Source organism: Centroberyx gerrardi, chromosome 8 (assembly GCF_048128805.1).
Source record: "Centroberyx gerrardi isolate f3 chromosome 8, fCenGer3.hap1.cur.20231027, whole genome shotgun sequence".
In the NCBI taxonomy this organism is placed as follows: domain Eukaryota; kingdom Metazoa; phylum Chordata; class Actinopteri; order Beryciformes; family Berycidae; genus Centroberyx; species Centroberyx gerrardi.
The window spans coordinates 7,663,211-7,683,209 of record NC_136004.1 but is presented as its reverse complement, the minus strand read 5'-3'; the positions used below and the strand labels follow the sequence as shown (position 1 = coordinate 7,683,209).

The 19,999-nt window shown below is 47.0% G+C and overlaps 1 protein-coding gene across 3 annotated transcripts in view; it reads right to left on the bottom strand.

Annotated features, from left to right (window-relative positions):
• arvcfb (ARVCF delta catenin family member b) overlaps positions 1-19,738 on the bottom strand; it is a 109,274-nt gene extending 89,536 nt beyond the window's left edge. For all 3 annotated transcript variants that reach the window (XM_078284981.1, XM_078284982.1, XM_078284980.1), the window contains exon 1: positions 19,560-19,738. In XM_078284981.1, the coding sequence (XP_078141107.1) occupies positions 19,560-19,580 (21 nt within the window). In that variant the 5' untranslated portion in view covers positions 19,581-19,738. The remainder of the gene's footprint in view (positions 1-19,559) is intronic.
• Positions 19,739-19,999: the final 261 nt, after the last annotated feature.

Below are 19,999 nucleotides of genomic sequence, written 5' to 3'. Positions count from 1 at the left end.
CCTACTTTGCTGGCACCGCTCCTTCTCAATGTAGCTCCCCTCCCACTCAGCCAGCTGCGGGCCTAGCATCTGGCTACCAACACCCCCCCACCACACACACACACACACACACACACCCCAACTAACCAAATACACACACACACACAGACAAACATCTCCCCCCATGACGCAACAACCCCCGCTGCAGCTCAGAGGCTTCTGTGCAACAGGAAATGCTGACTTTTTAAGATTCGAGGTATCCAGTAAACAGGATCTTGACCCAAAATAACTGTTAGCCGGGGCCGAGGAGCGATGACAGCCAACAGGCTCCAAACTGTCCCATTAAGAGAGGGGTCAGGTCAACGGGCTGACAGATATCATCCAAACCCTGGTGAGGAGGCGACTCCCTACAGGAAGGAAATCTCAACCCAGCCCTTCAGAGTCCTCTGGGACATCAGCCAGAGACGTTACCAATCCCAAACCCACAGCTCAACAGATTCAGCCAGTACACCTCTGGATATTCCCTAGACTTATTCACACTATAGGTCTATATTAAGTGGTACAGAACAGAATACTTATCGTTGCCCTTTCCTATTCATTCATTGACTCAGCTTCAATCATCAAGATTCTCAAACATTTTCATGTCACAGACCCCTATTTGACAAGATTTTGTGCCAGAGCCCTATATGGAAAGATTTCTGTTGTTGATTTACTGTAGTGTTGAATTGTAGAACTGTCTACTCTGTTTATGGATTGATAGTGTCAGTGAGATAAACATGTGATTACAATAGTCATTCTAATATATTCTCTAAATGTGATAGTTTCTAGTGAATTATAGAGAAATTAAACCGTTGATTTTGCTGGGGACCTCCTGGAACCTCCTCAAGGACCTTTGGGGGTCCCTGGACTTCACTTTGAGAACCTCTGCAATAGATCCACTCCACATCTCTTTTAACCAGGGGGCAAGTAGGCAATTTAACAGTGATTATGGCCAGAACAACAATCATCATCGCACACTTCAGTGAGCGGTGCTTCAGACTCGTCCATAACCTGAAGAAGCGCCGGGAACAGCAGCTTATTCCACTGCATCTCATCGTCTGCAGCTCTGATTACCAGGAACACTAGGGAGCTTGTGTGTTTTTGTCTCCGTCAGACAGAGGATGTCCGGTGTGCTCCGGCCATCTAATTACCCACAATTCTGCAAACAGGGGATCTTGATGCCATGCAGCCGCTCCCAAATCAGTTTAGCCTCATCTCAACCCCCCCTTAACTGACCAAAACATGGGTACTTTCCAGGGTCGGACCGAGGCGTTTGAGCAAACTTGACGAAGCCTGGAACCGAAACTTGTTGCTCATTCCAGTGTATTTGTGGTCAGAAACATTAGATATGCGAGTATAAGTATATACATTATAAGTACTGTCATCATTGTAGGGGTTATTTCCAACTTGCAATTCGCTGACCCTCTTGTAAATAACACACTTAACCTAACATTTGTACTAGATAAATATCATCTGGTAAAAGACGCTGCACGCAAACCTAAAATACTGTCATGAAGTGTAAAAATGTTATATTAAGTCAATGGGGTGTGACAACTGGCACTAATGTCAGCAGAGATGGAGGGGTAGACAATGGCCTTCACCTTGTGTATATCTTGTTGTACGGTAAGTGGTTTATTGCTGGCACAGCGTTATGAACAATGTGAGAGCCCGGGCACACTGTATGCAGACGGGAAGGAAACTCGGGTGCTCCTTTGCTTTCCTGCTGTCTGCCCACTGTGGAATGCAACCCCACCCTGGTACGCTGCATTCAAAAACTCATACAGTACTGTAGAAGCTGCACTGCACCAGTAGTCTCGTACACAGTAGTATGTTGCTTCTAGAAAATGCATGTACTACACAAGCACATTCTTGGACACTCTTCTGAAAAGATGATGTTTAGCGGATGTTTGCTTTGTTCTAAAGTATGCAGTGGACAATGAGAGGGGAGAGACGGGAAACACCTGACAGAGGTCAATGGCCAATATCAAACTCAGGGCAAGGGTAAGGCAACAAGTAAATCTGCGTTTTAGATTTATTTTGGATGCTGAGATACACTGAGCTGGTGTTCAAATCTGGTGTTTCTCGTCAACGTAGTGAAAAAACAAAGATTTATTGCTGTCAAGCACTGAAAGCATGTTAATGAACTACAACAACCATAATCCATTGCAATGATGATGCAGTGCATGGTATTGACTGCCTTTTTGTGCAAAATGTTCCATATTCCTCTATTCAGTTTATTCAAATAAACTAGCGATGATCAGATCGGTTGGCATAATAGTCTGCTAGATTCTGAAATTGCTAAATGAAATGTCAATAAAAATGCAGCCAAACTACAGCCTGAGCCTACTTAGTTATACATATATACACATAGATTGAAGTAAAGTGGCAACCTGCGGGAAACACAGCAGAACACGGTATGGGCCTTAGTGCGCTGACAAACACATCAACACTGCTGTAAAGAAGCCGGACGTAATGAACATCCCCGTCTCTGTAACAACACTGTTAGTCTAGCCAGGGCAGAGGGCTAGTGAGTTCGCAGCATCTGGGAGGTTATCTCCAGTATCACCTTTGGACCAGCTGGCTGCAGTTGCAGGCTTTTGTGTGTGTAAATGTGTATGGTGAGCTGAGGCCCACGCTTAGGCCCACACAGAAAGATTGGGGTCCATTCAGGGGGAGCAGGCCTCCGTCTGAAGGCTTAAAATAGAGTGGAGGGTGTGAGATGACTGCAGCCAGACCAACTCTGTGGAGAGCTTTTGTCAGAAGGGGGGGGGCTGGTGGGGGGGGGGGGTTCGCCTTCTCTCACCGCTGTGCAATGAGCTCTGCAGTGTAAGTGGAGCCCCAAAAATAACTCACTACAATGTTGGATCCAGATACATGTACTGCATACGCGCAGGTGAATGCACTATGGTAGGGCCGATACAGGCTTTTGATAGCTCATACAATACTGATATTTTTGGATTGAAGCTGCCTACAGCTGATATTCGGTATCTTAAAACCAGTTTCATACCCCAAAAATTCCAAGAATTCGGTGTTACCCCCAAGACTTATATTCTTGGCAGGGAGGAAAAGCCTCTGAAACAGCATTTAGACCATCATGGGACACTTAAGGTGGGTTAGCTCCTTAAGGCAGGGGGAGGCAGGTTTCACTGCAGTTTTTACAGACTGACACCCTGAAGCTGTTGAGTAAAATCCTCCCGTACCACACTGGAGTGAGTTCTCTGGTCAGGCCAACAGCTAAAAGGCCAATATATCGGCCTAAGTGTGCACGCAAGCACACACACACAAATTCTTGTCTCACACATACATTTTCTCACTCACACACCAAGAGATATCTTGCTCTGCTGCAGCCAGCCTGATTCTAAATTAACACCTCTACTCCAATATGTCCAAACAACACTAGGGCCACACTCTCTTCTCTCTCTCAAACATACACAGCCATGCACCCAGCTGTATCACAATAAAAGCACACAGACACACACCACTGCCGAAGTATTTTTATTTGCCAGCGTAAAAAAAAAACTACTGGACTGTGACAATCTTTTCCAATAATCTGCCACAAGAAAGAGCTATAAGTAGCCGGCTCTGGAAAAAAAAAAAAAAGAAAAGAAAAAAAGCAGTCACACAATCGAAAGCACATCTTTCTCTGGGAAACAGAATATAACCACGGGGCTCTTTGTTAGCTTTACACAGCTAGAGAAGAAGCAGATATGCAAGTTTCCCGAAAGGTCCTAGTCAGCTTTTCACACAGAATTGCAGAGGTTACAAAAGCACAGCATAGTAACTGACTGCGAGAACGGAGGGGGGGGGGGGGCTGGGCTGGGCGCACAAAGACCAACAGCATAAACTGGAGTACACACTAACATCCTGTGCTGTTGTGGCCTTAGCATTCTCCTTTTCCTTTATGCCTCAGCAGGAATGTGAACTTCATACACAAAGGTGGCCTCTGCAACACTGCAGAGCTCCTTGGAAAATTTCAATAACCGCAGTCATTGACATGCTGCTAACCCACCTAAAAGAATTTCATTAAGAGTGGCTTTCTATACACAGCGTTAGTGTCACATAATGGTCTAAATGCAGTTTCAGAGGCTTTTCCACTCTGACAAGAATAGAATTCGGGAGGAAACACTCAATCCTTGGAATTTTTGGGGGATTTGTTTGACATGAAAATGGTCAAATGCAACGATACAGAATATCAGCGCAAAATAACAGCAGCTATATCGGCAGCTTCAATCCAAAAATGTCAGTATCGGTCTAACAACTCATATCGGTCGACCCCAATCTTAAGAGTCCCCAAAATGAACGTGAATGTGTAGAGGTGATTTCTTAAAAACCATTTCCTCCCCCGAACCCTCCTCATGGAGAGCTGAGCCCGAGGGTTTGTCAGCAATGTCATGCAGGCAGCGATTTTTCAGCCTCTACTTGCACTGGCACAACATCTGACGTGGTTAGAGAGGCCTGCTGCAGCTCAGCCATGCAGGCGGTTCCTTAATCGGGACTAGCTAGTGTTTGACAGCTGGGTTTGGAACGGGCAGAGGCAACCCTGATGCTACGGGGACTCAGCATCTCCCCTACCAGAGACTTTCCCCAGATTTCACTGCAATTACCCTGAGCATCTGTACACCAGCCAGGCTGCAACCACCTGAGCGCCATGGAGCACCGCCCGCTCGCAAAGACTGGCAGCAGCGCGGGCCAAGTACCAGCGAGGCCAGGTGCCTCTGCCATAGCAATTTCAGTAAATAAATAAGAGATGTAACAATTGTTTCACTCCTAATTCAGGGCTCCGGATACACCATCATTTCATTAGGCTGAAATTCTGACTAAGACAAAGAGAGACAAGACAGGGGCATGAGCGTTGCGTGCCAGCGAGCGGTTAGACGGATAGCAGGCAGGCACCATCCAATAACAAAATGAACGCTCAATCTTGTTTTGGATCCCTGGAAGCATCGCAGTTGTGTTTTTCTCTTCAATCGGAGCAGATTTTTATCTAACCGCTAAACTGCTGCGAACAGATCGACTGCTTGCTGGAATGCCCTAGTCAGGGTGAATATTTCATATGAAGCCTATTGTTGTCTGCCCCACTGGGGCCTCAGCAAATGGCCCAATGAGGGAGAAAACACTGGAGTGGATTCCAGAGACCAAAGCCCATTAGTCCACTGGCCTCAGGAAGGAACAAGGCAATATCTCAAAATGATGAAAACAACTTTTTCAGGCCAGAGATGCGGTGAGCAAGAAGCAGAAGAGGGATGATATTCGAAGACCTCGGCTAAACCTGTGGAATGTATCAAATGGGGAACGGCCTGTTCCAGATTATGATTCAAGGATGCAAAGAGAAACTGCATGCAACCCCACCACAAGTTATTTTCTCCTCACTGGAAGGAAAACGATGACTCTCGCTTACTGTTTACACATAACTTACTGTGTCATGAAATCGGGTACCAACGGACCCCCACCCTAAAAACCTCAAAAAATGCGGCCTGAGAAAAAATCTCTGCCAGATCTGATTCATCACACAAACAACAATATCTCACAACAGGGATGACACTGTATAGTATAAATTGAGGTCATCTTTATTGACTCAAGTCTTGACCACAAATAGAGGCCATCTCTGCCAGTTCCATGGGAAAAGCAATATCGTAAACGTTTTGCAAAGGCCATAAATATGTCACCCCATCAATTATAAAACCTTCAACAGCATGATGTTAAGATAGCTATGTGAGCGCAAGATTCCAGCAAACCTTTTTTAATGACCCCCAACCCATGCACATGTACAGTACTATGAGAATACATTGCTCTGACCCGCTAGACTCCACAGTTACAATCTGCAAAACATCACTGCCAGAGGAGGGAAAAGCCAAGCTGGAAAACAGGACATCAGTTCGCCTGGGAAGCAGACAGCCTTGAATCATCAGTAGCCATTTAGCAAGTTGCTGAAGGACCTCTCAGCACAGTAGCAAAGCTGCTAAACTGCTTCCCTGCCCGGCGGTGCATCACGCTATTACAGCAAGGCAAACATATCTGACACGCACCCATTTTACTTCAGCAGGGGGAAGACTCCATCAGTCAAGGCCCCGAAGCAGAAGCCCTACCCAAGCACTCCCACCTCTGCCCCCTCTTGGTCACCCCCTACCCTCCCATGTTAGATGCAAGATGTGGGCCCTGTGGCAATGTTGAAAGGGATGACCTATGCTCACCTTAGGGTTAAGTACATGGATGTTGGGTGGCTGCAAAATGCAATATACAGCGGGAGAAGGGGGGTTGACTGTATTTAAAGCTGCAATAGGCTAAAGTTTTATGTAAAAATACACCCAACTTATCAGCCTAAATCACGTGGTGCTACAACAAAGAAGAGCGTCCCATCTGCACTAATTGAGACGCCATACATTTGCCCAAATGAACTTCTGGTGTCAGGTGTGGACACTTGTCCGTCCACAGAAAGTGATGAATCAACACTTAACAATGGAAAACAACTGTCTCCCAAACAGCAGTCTCTTGTCCCTTTGGCATTCGTTGGTATAGAGCGATTCCAGACCAGCCAGGTTGGTAAACATGAGCGTGCTGTGTGCAGTTTACTGACAACACATTACATGATTTCTGGGCATTGAAGTTCAAACAGTTTTCAAACAGTTACCTTTCGCTGCCATGTGGCACCAACAACATGCAAAGTTGCCTAGTGCAGCTTTAATTCTACCTATAACGGCACTGTAGATATTGTTGTGTGTGTGTGTGTGTGTGTGTGTGTGTGTGTGTGTGTGTGTGTGTGTCAAAAGTCAGGGCACCAGAATTGCAGCATCAACACTGCACACCGAAGCAGAAGCCAAGCGGTGAATGGGCAGCTATTTTCTGCCGAAAAACAAGGGCTTCAAATTCCTAACATGTTGTGGAGATTAGAGAGCAATTCCGTGGAATTCCAAGCCCCATATGGTGACAAGGTGCTCACATCTCCCCCTATTAAGAGGTTTGTTTTCCTTGCCAGGAGTTTCAGTCCTTGCTCTAAAGCCAAAAGAAGGACTCAGCAACAGAGGAGAGCAAAGGGAAGGACAGCGGTATGTAGCGGAATGAAGGGCAGCGCTGATTTCGGCCTGAATGGTTTAATCCCCTTTCACCAGCTGCCCTCGCTCCACAGCTCCAACAGTAGCCCCCAGAAAAGACATTGGGAAGGGGGGAAAGGGGGGTGGGGTGTCACATGGATCATGACTCATTTGAGGTATTACACCGCCGCTGTTCCAGTTTCCCAAACCGCCTCTATGGACTTGTATGACAAAACAAAATGAGTCAGCCCTTGGATCTATTCAACAAGAGGAGAGTGACATCCCTGATTCAATCCACAATGGATCCAGAGACTGAGCAATAAGCCCATATTATGCAAATCCCTGGAGTTTTACGGGAAAAGCCCCACCCTGACCATAATCTATACAGGACCCTTTACCTGTGTGAGCTCTCGGTTCTGTCAAAGAGGATTAGTGGCTATGATCGAGTGTTTACTGAGCTACCTTTACCGATGTGGGGAAGCATCAGCAGCCACATCAACCAAATAAACCCCCCTACTAAGGACATTTCTGGAGTAACATCAAAACAGATTCTCCACACATTCAGCCGGGATTAGGTTGTCACAGCCTGAGAAATTAGTCTCTGTAAGTGTTTTGAGTTTGTGGCTGTCATATTTCATCGCACTTGCTGTTTCAAAAGACCAGGCAGGTGACACACGCGCACAAACAGACCCAGCAGACACTGACATCAGAACCGAACCAAACGGCACCCAGACAAAGACAGTTTGTTGCATCATCAAGGCCGTCCTGTTGTTATTAGAGAGAGAAAACACGCCGCTGACTGATTGGGACTCCAACAGCCCATTAGCGAGCCACGTTCCAGAGGCATGCAACAATTAAAGGCAGCGCTGCCTGCCAGGGAGGATTGAAAGATCCATGAGCAGCCAATTGCTCATCACTCAGAACAGCCCAGCCGAAACCCCAAGCCAAAAAAATGTAACTACTAGAGAGAGCAAAATATCCATATTAACTGGAAAAAAAAAAATATATTGGCTATGGTAATTCTGTTGCACTCTCTTACGATTTCTTCATTATGAAACAGGCTCCGAGGCAAGTAAAAGTAACTAAACAACTAAAAAACAATCTAGCGTTTCCAATGAAGACGAGGCTTTAATTGAACAAATGGGACTTACTGCAACGTGACAGTGGAGAAGTAGTGCGTGCACATCCAAATTTTGAGTATGCCTGGCGAAGACAGGTTGCTGAATAAGTCACAGAGGGAGCATTAATCCAGTGTGCAGGTATCTTTTTTAAATTTCTTTCAGTGCCACCATGCCCAGAGAGGACAGAAGTGTGTCCAGACACTCTGACGGTAGAGTCCTGCTCTGGTGGATCTCTCCTGGCTGTACGCTTTTTTTCTCAGGTGCCCCTTAGAGAGAGAATGGGAGCTTCAGCGCTGACCCACTTCAGAACCCCGCTGCACAATACTGCAGTGCTGCCGCTAGCAAAGTTCACAAACACTACCAGATATACATAATACACAATAATTTATACACAGTAGCATAGCATCCACAATGCGCACACACACAGAAACACACATACCCTAACTCCTATACCCTCCGTATGGTAAACATACCAAAGAAACCTACTTTTAAACTCCATCTTGCAGACTTCAGCTCCTCCCTGGAGAGGTTATCTGCAGTGATAAGACAGAGAAAGTCTTCCTCTGCAGCATCTGCTCTCGACACCGCGCACCTCCGCACCTCTCAAGCCCCGAAACAGGCCGAGCCGAACACAATACGCCTAAGGTCGACTTTGAAACAAACCTCTGAGAGTTCAGGTGCCGCAAATTGGCGCCGGATAACCCCCGGCCCGGGACTCCGAAATACTCAGGGGGGAAAGAGTACTCAAAGCGATGCAGACCTTCTCAGAGTGCAAGGCTGTGGGAGAGGAGAGGGGGGGAGTGTTCGGTGGAGAGGCAAAGTTAATTAGGTTTGCCGGTGAGTGCCGGAGAGAGAGGAGACAGGAGGCTTGTTTGCCATAGAGACTGGAGTACAGTGCAGCAGCGGCAGCTTATGGCTCCTGGGCTCCAGGGTCGGAGGGTTGGGGACATCATGCCAGTCCTGCTGCCTGCAAGCCTCAGATTGCGTGGATGGAGGCCTGTAATCAGACCGGGTCTCTGTGCACGTGCCCACTGTGATTTCCACACCACAATGTGGCAGGGGACACAATAGCTTTCCCTTTGAAGGCTGTCCCTCAGATTCAGCATCCAACTCTCATCCCCTGCTGCTCTGACCATATTTGAGAGAGTTTGGTAGGAATGATTCCAGACTTTTAAGAGAATCCAGGCACTTTGTCATCACTAATATACCAGAACATATTTCTATGTTCATTACTTGTAAAACTAATACAGCAGCACTGCATTACTTCACCATAGAAATGAAAAATTTACTGGTCCAATATTCACCAGCAAATAAAGTTGCCAAAACCTACCAGTGAATTACTATAAAACTAGATGATTTTACAAATATAAAGAGCTCGACAAAAATTACGATCAAAGAGTTGAAGCAAAAATTAAAAGCACCAATTTCTTGCAAAAAGGGTGCTTATCAGACATCTTCTCCAGGTAATTAGGGGAGGTACTAAAGCGCTCAGTGCTTGTCACTAGAAGACCATAACAAGGCCTTGTTAAAGACCACAACATGAGTGGCGTGAGAACATGAAGGATTGGAGAGGGGGAGTACTCCGTCTGGTCTCCCGTGACTTCTGGCTCGACGGTAAGTGGCGCGTATGCAATGCACAAGGAGGGCTTTGATACATGTTCGGCTGGCCAGGTACAGACACTAGCAGCCTCAATTAGCACCAGTCTCTTGGGGACGTTATGTCTGAGGGGACCGCGGAGAAGTGACGCCGAGCGGAGGGGAACAGTGGAGGTGGGTCACGACTCGGAGCAGACTGAAGAATCCGAACATAAGAGTCTGGAATGTAGCTGCTCCGTGACCCCAAAAAACACTCCCTGTAGTCCCTCGTGGCCCGAACAGCAGAGTGGCGGAGCTGGCCACTCTTTCACAGGAACAAACCCGAACCCCCACGCACACACTCAGAGCCGGATTCGAGAGAGACAGAGCAAAAAACAGGCAAAGAGCGGGTCTTATTGGATTAAGCCTCTCTTAACTGTACTAGAATATGACGAAAAGAATTCGGGAACTCAAGGAGGTCTGTGTCAACGGGCCTTGTTTGCTTAACTTTGAGAACTTTGCAGGGTTTAGTGCGCTCTCATCCACACGTTCTCAATCTGAGGCCAAAAAAACAAAAAAAAAAAAACAATAAAATGCCTTTGTACAGCGCCTGACCGGCCAGTGTGTTAAATGGAGGGCCTCCTTGAATCTCTCAGGACCCAGAAAAGCAGCTTGGTAACCAATGGCAACTTAGAGCTGCCATAGGGAAATAAATACACATGTGAGTGTAATGGTGATGGCAGCCAAAGGTCCAGTTAGGAAAATATAGGCTGCGATTCTTCAGCAGTGGGTATGTTGTTTTAGAGGAGATATACTTGGGGCATCATTCTTCAAGCATATATTTTTCTTCCACTCAGTCAAAGGACACAGACAAAACCGCTGAAACTGCCAGATATAAAGAGGTTTGAGCTATTTACGTCAATGTCTGCCATTCTGAGGGTCATAAGCAGAAAAAATGAAGGAAAACAAGGTGTCCTGGTGGCTCAGCAGCTTAAACTACAGTATGTACTCAAATCCAGCTCATGACCTCTCTCACACGTCATCCTCTCTCTCTCTCATCCATCCTGTCACTCTCCACTGTATATTATTATCCAATTGCTTTCTATGTGTACAATTACGACATGGAATTTTTTCTAGTCTTCAATATCTCCTGCTTGGTGTCACAAATTGTGGAATTATGTCAACACATGCAGCAAAAACAGCAGCAAATCCGCAGTCCAAGGTAATGAAAATCAAAATTATCTGTTATATTCTCATTAATACAATCAAAAATGAGTCATTTTTGCTGCAGTTTGTTTATGGTTGAAGTTGCGAGTCGTCTTTGCGACAGTAAACACACTACCACTAACGGACTCTAGGGGTCGCCAAAGTCGTCAAATTCCAACTATTTGACTGGTAGAAGGTTTAAATAATAGTCATCTGCTCAGTGATGGAATAGTGGTAGTGGTTAAGACCCCCACCTTTCCTCTTTTGGACCCATATGTGCCCCTACTGGCCTGGGATTGAATACCTGACACAACCTTCTCTCCTGTATCTCAAACTCTACAACTCCCTCCCTCTCTTGAAAAAAAGAACACAGAGCCATTATGTCCTATTACCAATCTAAAAGCTTGCTTGGCTGCAGCAACAGTGCATTGGCAACTCCGAAAGCTTAAATCAGAGCGCCAGGACTGCACACTCTCCAACCCAGGGCAGGGTGTTAACTACAGCACCTTCCACGGCTGGCTGGCACCTGTCCCTCCATATCCGCAGACCTGGCTGGCACAGATCAACACTGCACCACGCTCCACTTCACAGCCTATTACACATTCCAAACAAATTAAATATGAGGGGGTGTGATGGGGCGAGATGGTATTTTCGGGGAGCCTCAGCAGCCATCACAGGCCACGTATGCAGTCGAGGTTCATTAGACAGCTCAATAGAACCTTGTGGAATGCGCGAGGAGGCGCATCACTTCATTGTTCACCAGTGGCTCCTCTGGGAACGGGCCAAGCACATATCAAGAGAAGATGAGGAGATGAGTAACAATGCTGTGCCATCGCATGTAATGGCATATGACAGCCGGCCCAGTGTCTGGATGCCTCTATTGTACAAAGCATTGAACTGTACAAACCATTGTCTGCGTGGAGAATCGGCACACCGGAGAATGCCAGGAACCCGTTTATCTTTCCCTTTTTAGGAGTCTCTTTTCCTGGTTTGGCTGAACTCTTGCCACTGGTTAGCATAATCTTCGTGTGGAGGCGGGGATGGGGCCGGAGCTGTGGCTGCTGGAGAGGAGGCTGCGTGTAGCAGGGGCTGCTGCGGCCCCAAGGCCGGTCGCCTTACGGCAGTTTGGACTTTCCCTCTCGCTCGCTTTCTCCCTCTATCATTCTCTTTTATTTTTCTCCCTGGACCCAGGCCATCAGCAGTAACAGCCACTATTGTGCGCTGTAAACAGGGAGGTTCAGAACAGCATTCTAATGAAGCACCAGACCTCATCAATACATCTCAACCGCCGACTTGTCAGTAACGGACAGTCCACATGTCGAGAGTCGTTTATGACAAAATACTAACTCCCTGCAGGCTTTGTGACTGAGCAGTCAAAGGCAATTCTATAGGGTTAGACTCATATATTGTTTTTACCAATATAACAGGCCAATATTGGCCTTTTATTAAAAATCAGAGATCGGCCAGTCAATGTTGTCCACCTCCAATAAGTTGGAGATTCCTTCCTGACTTCAGCTGGTCAATATGTTTTTATTATTATCTTTTTTTATATCAGATGTCTGACCAGAGCAATCATCCAGTGTGGTGGTGGAGGATTCTACTCAACAGTCTGTAAAACCTGCAATGAAACCTGCCTCACTTTGCCTGAAGGAGCTGCTAACACACCTAAAAGAATTTCAACTGAAGTATGGGTTTCAGTTGCAGAGTTTTAGTGTCCCATGATGGTCTAAGAGAGGTTTCAGAGGCTTTTCCACCCTGACAAGAATACAATTCTGGGGGAAACACTGAAAACTTGAATTTATTTGGAATTTTTGGACATGAAAATCAGCACAAGATATCGGCTGTCGACTAGGGGTGGGAATGTCATCATTCGATTTCAATTCTTGGGATGATGATTCCATTTAAAATCAATTGTCGATTCATCAGGATTATATGTGATGTGATACATAGATTCTATATTGCCATTTTGAATTTTCCCACTTGACCACAGTAGACAGTTGGACAAGCTATAATGCCACCAAAGGAGCAGAGTCTAAGATCAAAACTAAAAATTGAATGCGCTCTTGTTCTGTGCTGTAAAAAAACGTACATTCAAGTACCGATAATAGAGAATAGATTCTCAATCCGACAAATAAGAATGTGATGCACTGGAGAATACATTTTTTACCCATTTTTTACCCATTTTTACAATTTTTTTGCCCTATTATCAGCAGCTTTTGTCAATCAGCAACGGTCTTCAAGAATCAATATCAAACTCTAATGTCTACGACTGTGACGACTCCTTCAACTCCTTCAAGTGCAGGGAAGCAGAGGGGAGGCCTCGCGCACGCTCCTCGCACCGCCACATGTCGGTGTAATCTGAATTGCCAGCCTGCACTGATAGAGCCCCGCTAAAGAGCTGTCAGAGGGAATCATTAATCCCAAAAGGCAGCAGGAGACAGATGGTACGATGATGGAGGATCGATGCTCTCCCCAGCCTCCCCCACTGCCTCCAGCGGCTGCCCCAGAGGCAGGAAGTGGGCTAATCCCTCAAAAGAAAGTTCCAGACTAAACACGCGAAGAGGAGCCCGAGCCATCTCTTGCTCCCCAACCCCCACGGCCGCGTTGCGTGTTTTGTCCGGTACAATGTCGGCGGTACTGGAGGGGGTTAAAGAGAGAAGTAGGGAGGCATTTGTTCCTGCATTTCTGGTCGAGGGAAGCTTTATGAGGACTTTGACCTCCCCCCTCAGGGCCTCTCTAAGAGGTCCCCAGCTGCAGGACGGGGGGGGGGGACGGGGTCTATATGGACTCTATACATAACTGTCAAAGAAGCCCCAGTTCTTTTCAAAGGGCCCCAGATCCAAACCCTCCGGTCTTGAAGGTCTGGGTGGTGGCAGTGGCCATGAAGCAGACGTACAGTACAGGGGAAAATGGAGGAAGCAATAGGCGGAATGAACTTCCACTTTAAGGTCTTCAATGACTCTTGTGGTCAATGGCTGTCCTAATTTTCCATCCAGGACAAATAGCACATATCGCATCAATTTATCAATCGGCCACTAATCCTATGGGCTACCTTGAGCACTGTTTGTGTTTCAGCAGTCCTTCTGATGCACTCCAACGATCGCTTTTCTCCCCCGGCGGAAATTAAATCTGCACTATCAATATTTTGCTGAGACACAGTGGCGGGGCTGTACAGTGCGCTCAGGGCATCAATTAGGGTCAAATTCAGCCACGGCGCCTCTATACATCACCGCTCACCTCGCCGGCCGCTATGCTAAGGCGCATCGACGCGATGAAAAACGGGACTTTCTCGGTGTGCGAGGGCTAATGATACAAAGCAAATGTGCGGCGCTGCCTGCCAAACTCCGCCGTCCCTGGCGTCATTAATCACTGGCTTCAGTGTCAACGGGGTCTTCATCCTTCCATGTTTCCATAAAGCTGCCCAAAAACTGTCACATGCGCACCTTTAACCACAGCTCCTGGTGGCAAGCCAATTATAGTGGTGACACCTGCAAACACACACACACAAACACACCTAATATGTGCCAGAAAACTAGCCAACTGCAGATAGGGGGGACAGCAGATTGTGCAGATCTTATATAAAAGTGCTTTCAACTTGTTTAGCAACTCTATTATTACCATTATTACCAGTACAAACATTTTTCGACAGCATCAATAAACAGCGCTAACTTATCGATCATGGCTTCATGTGATAGGACGGCGGTGTTTATATCTATTAAATTAGAACAGTCTGGTTGTGTAATAACCCAAACTGTTGCCATTATGTAATCACACCGCAATTAGGCTTTGAGATTATCATGTAAATATTGTCACTACAATAATTACTGCCTTGACGTGGCCACAAGCGCAAACTTCATTTGGAGCATGACGATTCCTGCTTCCCCGGCTTTTTCTGGTCAGCCTTTACCACGCTGTGATGGAGCTGCTTTTTTTCTGCTTTCTCTGAGGTTAGTGGCCTTCTTATCTTCCCGATCGAAAACACGTCTCTTGTTGCAGGCTTCCAGAAGAACAGATAGGAGGGTGTTTACCGTGCACAGGCCGGGAGACCATGAATCCCATTTCCACTCAGAACAGGGCTACCCCTGTCCCTAGCCTGCAGACAAACACTGAGTAAATAAGCAGGGGATCCAATTGATGTTCCTCCGTAGCCTCCAGTGCGTGTGTGTGTGTGTGTGCATTTGTGTGTGGGGACAGCGAAGGGAGGAAGTAAGCTGACTCAGTTTCCACACCTCACCTCTGAAGGATTTACTGTATTTGGCAGCAGGGGAGCAAAAGCACAAAGAAACAGCACTCTCCATCAGCCAGGTCTTCATTAACAACTCATTGGCAGTTGCTTGCCTAGCTGTGCACAATGTAAGCCACAAAAACACAGTGTAATGTATGCAGGGACGTGCATGAAATTTATGCATGCATACAGTCACCGTACTGTATGCACACTGCACATGCTCCCGCTACCGGGCGTGCTGTAGCGCCGGATAGGAGAAAAAAAAACAACTGCTCTAGCAAGATAATAAGCTGCCATCTCATTAATGCACTGCGTCTTCTCCCCAACGCCGTTCCCAAACACAGCGATATGAAAGCATCCATCTCCAGACCGCCCTCCCCCCCAACCCCAATTTATTGCCACTCGCCTTTTTTTTTTTTTTTAATTCCATCAGCGTGATGATGAAAGCTGAGAGAGCATTATGGTCCTCGCCAGTGGTCGGACAGTGAGCGAGCGAGTCCAGGCCTGTATCGGTCACACTGTCAGCCAGCCAAATGGGTTAGGACAGATAGAGGGGACGCCAATGAAAAGGGGGAGGAGGAGGGGGGGGTTGTAGTACCAGGAGTTGAGTGGCACAGACCCCTGGTACTCTGCTGCATCACAGAACACACACCTGACGCCAAATACCTGAGGTATTATACTGTAGTACAGTGTAATACAGGCTAGGGTATGTTGCAGTATAGTATATTACAGGTTGCATAAATTCTAACCTGCTTGGTGCATCAGATGTCTGGGGTTTTGTCACATCAGGACAGCTCAGATACATAAGCTATCAATCACAGAAAAGTAAACTAAGCTGTCCTTTCAAAAATGAACTATAGTAATCCTACAATAAATTCTCTACAACTAATAGCAAAAGGACAAAAAGAAGAATATCTAATAGGAGTATTAGAGGAATGATACCATAGGAGATGAGAAAAACCATCATAAAGTACGATAAGGTCACTATAAAATCAGTATTGAGTACCACAGACACATTATAAGTCTCTATAGGAATATTATGGGAATATTATAGTGATACCAAAGGAGATATAAAAAATACCACAGAGTGCAATAAGGGCACTATAAACTCAATATTGAGTACCATAGCCACACTATAAGTCCCTATGGGAATATTATAGTGATTCTTCTGGCAGTTACTGTATTGTCCCTTGTAGCAAACCACGTTCCTTTGGTGCTCCAAGCGAGTTATAACAATTACTATGAATTATTTGCAAATACTATTTGGCTCAGTTCCAGTACATAGGAGAGAGGAGCACAGAGGGTGGCGGTGAGGGGGCGTGTGGATGGCGGAGGGGTAGTTATGGTGGGATGTCGGGGTGGTTATATGGGGGTCAGCTGCTCCCACGTTACTTCAGTTCAGGTTACTAAAAACCGAAAACAGGCACCCAGGCCGAGTAGGTGGGTGGGTGGTGGGTGGATGGAAGGCAGGGCGGCAGATAACATGTCAAACCCTGCTGTGCCACGGGTCATGTGATAAGAGCGGCCATGGGAACGGTATGGGAAACATGGGGAGTATGGCCAGTATGGGCAGGCTGCGTGATGCGAGGCGCCATGTTGGGTGGGCCATCTGGATACACACACACACACACATATGGTATCACCAGTCACCCACTACCATATGACGATACCCTCCCTCCCTCAAAACACAACAGCACTCATGACCAGCCCCCCCCCTCCTCCTTCCCCAGTAAAGCCCCCTTGCATTAATGGATCCATCTCCACAAGCTATTGACCATTTGCACATTTCCGGTCACTGACATTTTTGTGTATGCCCCCCCCCTTTTCTCCCGAAACAAATGCTGCTTCTCATGCTCTACATGTCTTCAAATATTGATCTGCACGATATTATGCGTAACGCTTCCGCAGGCATGAAAAGGAGCCTGAGCATTCGTGAGAGGAGAGGAGCGGAAAAAACAAAACATACCCGAGGATGGTCGGGCCGTCAAACAGAGACACCCCCGCTAGAAAGAGACGAAGTTGACGGCTTTTAATTTGGGTGAGAAATCAAACAGCGGCGGAGGAGGGAAGAGTCGGCTGCTGCGGCTGAAAGCCCCGCTAGCTGTCAAGAGTCTGGCAGTAACCCGCAGTCTGAATACAAGACCCCCTTTAGTCTTTGGCTGAATCATTGATGAATTATTTTGTTATTCAGACGGGTCCTTCAAGCTGCAGAGGAAGAGCAGGGTCTGTTTTCTGATAGACCTTGGCAAGATGATTACTATTGGATAATTCAGAATGTTTTCCTTTCTCCTTCACGGCAAATCTCCTGTTCTTCCATTTTTCCTGAGTAGAAGATGCTACAGCTCCAGCAATTGAATTGGAACATTTGGGCACCACCCCGCTGCACTAAGTTCTGAAATAAAGGCAAGTTTATATTTAACTCAGACATGGTCTGGCGCAGGCCTCCCCAGTAATTGAGGGCTATGCAGTAATCTTCAGTGGGCTAAAACTCATTTACTGTAAGCTCTGCTGCAGCATGAAGAAGAGGTCGAAGTGGATCGGCATCTCTCTCCGCTCCCCTCTGCCCTCGCTATCTACAGGCTCGTGTGAAGCACCGCATCTTCCGCGTATAGAAACGGATTTTGAGCTATCGGATGCCGCGAGGGACACATCGCGGCTAAAAAGGGGCGGCTGAGGCTGACAGGGGGGGTTTCGGGTGACATTTCAACCCCCGATTCGTACAGTTGAAAAGCATAACGACCTATAGTAGAGAGAGTGAGCAAAAGCAAGCAGAAAAACAACAAAAACAACAGTGTAAGACATAGCAAATCGATCCATTTATGGCTGTAGCGGGACTTGAACACACGCAAGCAGGTGCTCTCTGGCTGAGGAATGTCCAGCCGAGTTGAAAAGGTCACGCCACGATGCCGGCCTGCCCTGAAGTATGTCAGGCATCTCGGTCTGACGGGGGTCACGGACACAGGAGGGGCGTTCTACTCGTTCACTTTATCCTCCCAGCCGGGCAAGAGACTCAAACCGGTGGCTTTTCAGTCACAAGCCCCCGCTTCTCGAACTTCCAGACCACCGCTGCCCCTTATTCGCATCTGGAGCACGGCCCTCCCAACTTATCAAAACCAAACCTGCCCGTGTGAGGAAGACACAAACGGACGGAAAGCAGGAGCAAAAACAAACAGCTTTTCCTTTTCGGCTGAGGCTCCTCCAAGTTATCGGGGGGTGGCACTCATCCACCGGGGCAACCGCTAACGCATCAGAGCAACGTGGAGAGCCTGACAGAGTGTTTGTGTCTGCCAGACAAGACGGGGGTTCGTTGACTCCACCCCTGTCCCAATCCTGCCTGGCGTTGGAGGAGGGCGGCGCTGATGAGAAGTTGACCTTATTCAATCAGATTTTTTTTCTTTCTTTTTGGGATGTCTGTCTTCCTTTTTTGTGCATCTGAGCGCTGCCAAGCTCGGCGGGGAAGAGAGCGTTGTGACGGCGTGGGCTGCCTGGTGGATGTACTTCAAACACAGGAACGCTTCCAAATAACGTATGCACATCGTGCTCCGGTACACGCACACCCACGCACAACACACACACAAAGTAACACACACACACACACACACACACACACACTGAGCTAACAAAAGCACATTCCTGTGGTATCTGTGCAAGTGATAAACAAAAGGGTTTAATGCCGTGGCTCTCTCACAATTGGCACTACAGCCCAGGCTATAAATCCTGCCCTCTGGTTATTGAGACTCTCGCAACCGATCATCAGGAACAAACTTTCAGCACTTCACTGAATGTCCCTTGATGGGACCCAGTCATTCTATAGGGGGACCGCCGTGCAAAGGGGGGGAACTCGATCCGCAGATGCACCAGGTATCAAAGTGCTACTGACAGACTTCTGAGCCCCTGAATGTGTCACAGCACTCATAATTCATATCACTGGCTCATTGCAAGGCAAGACCCCCTACCACCACTAAACATATCCCATGCTCATACTATTTACAGCATGACAGTAGTCAGTAAATGATGTAAATACATAGTCAAGGCTGTAACTCATGTGCAGTCCTGAATGCACGCACACATACACACAGGATAAACATCCACATCTATATGCGCACACAACACACACACTCATGCACGCGCACTATCCTCCTGAAGGACACTGATAGGGCTGAGAATCCCCTGTCACTGTATAAATATTAAACTGGGTAAAAAGGAGGCTTAGAGAGTGATTTTCCAAACAGAAATCATCATAAATATGCAAGAATATCCAATACAAATGAGGAATCAATTAGTCCGCGAGGAGGTAGAGAGAGACAGAGAGGCAGATAGAGAGAGAGAGAGGCTGAAGATAACGGTGAGGCTGAGAGGAGAGCCGGCAGTCACAGCAACACTAACCTGTTTCACTTCAGCAGGCATGGTCCAAAATCCCCTTCGTTCCCTCAAAATAAAAAAAACACCTGGGAAAATATGTGACAACTAATTCCTCCGCTCGGAAAAGTTCTCCTTTCCCTCCTCTCCTCCTCGCGTCTCCTCGCGCTTTCCTTGTCTATTTACGTTGAGTTTTCCCCCTGTAAGCGCAGAGGCAGCTCAGACGCAGGCAGCAGCCATCCTCTACGCAGCTGCGTTAAGTCACACGGCGTTAGCAAGAGCAAGACAGGAAGTACCGCGATTTTACCTTTCAAAATAAAAGCGCCGCTATTACTCGTGCTCGTCAATGGAGGCTTTGTGATTGTGTTGCAAATCTCCTAGCAACCACAGCTTTGCGCCAACATGGAGGTCAATCGGAGAACTGGCTGTATGCAAATAATGGCTACATATAATATATATCAGCCATA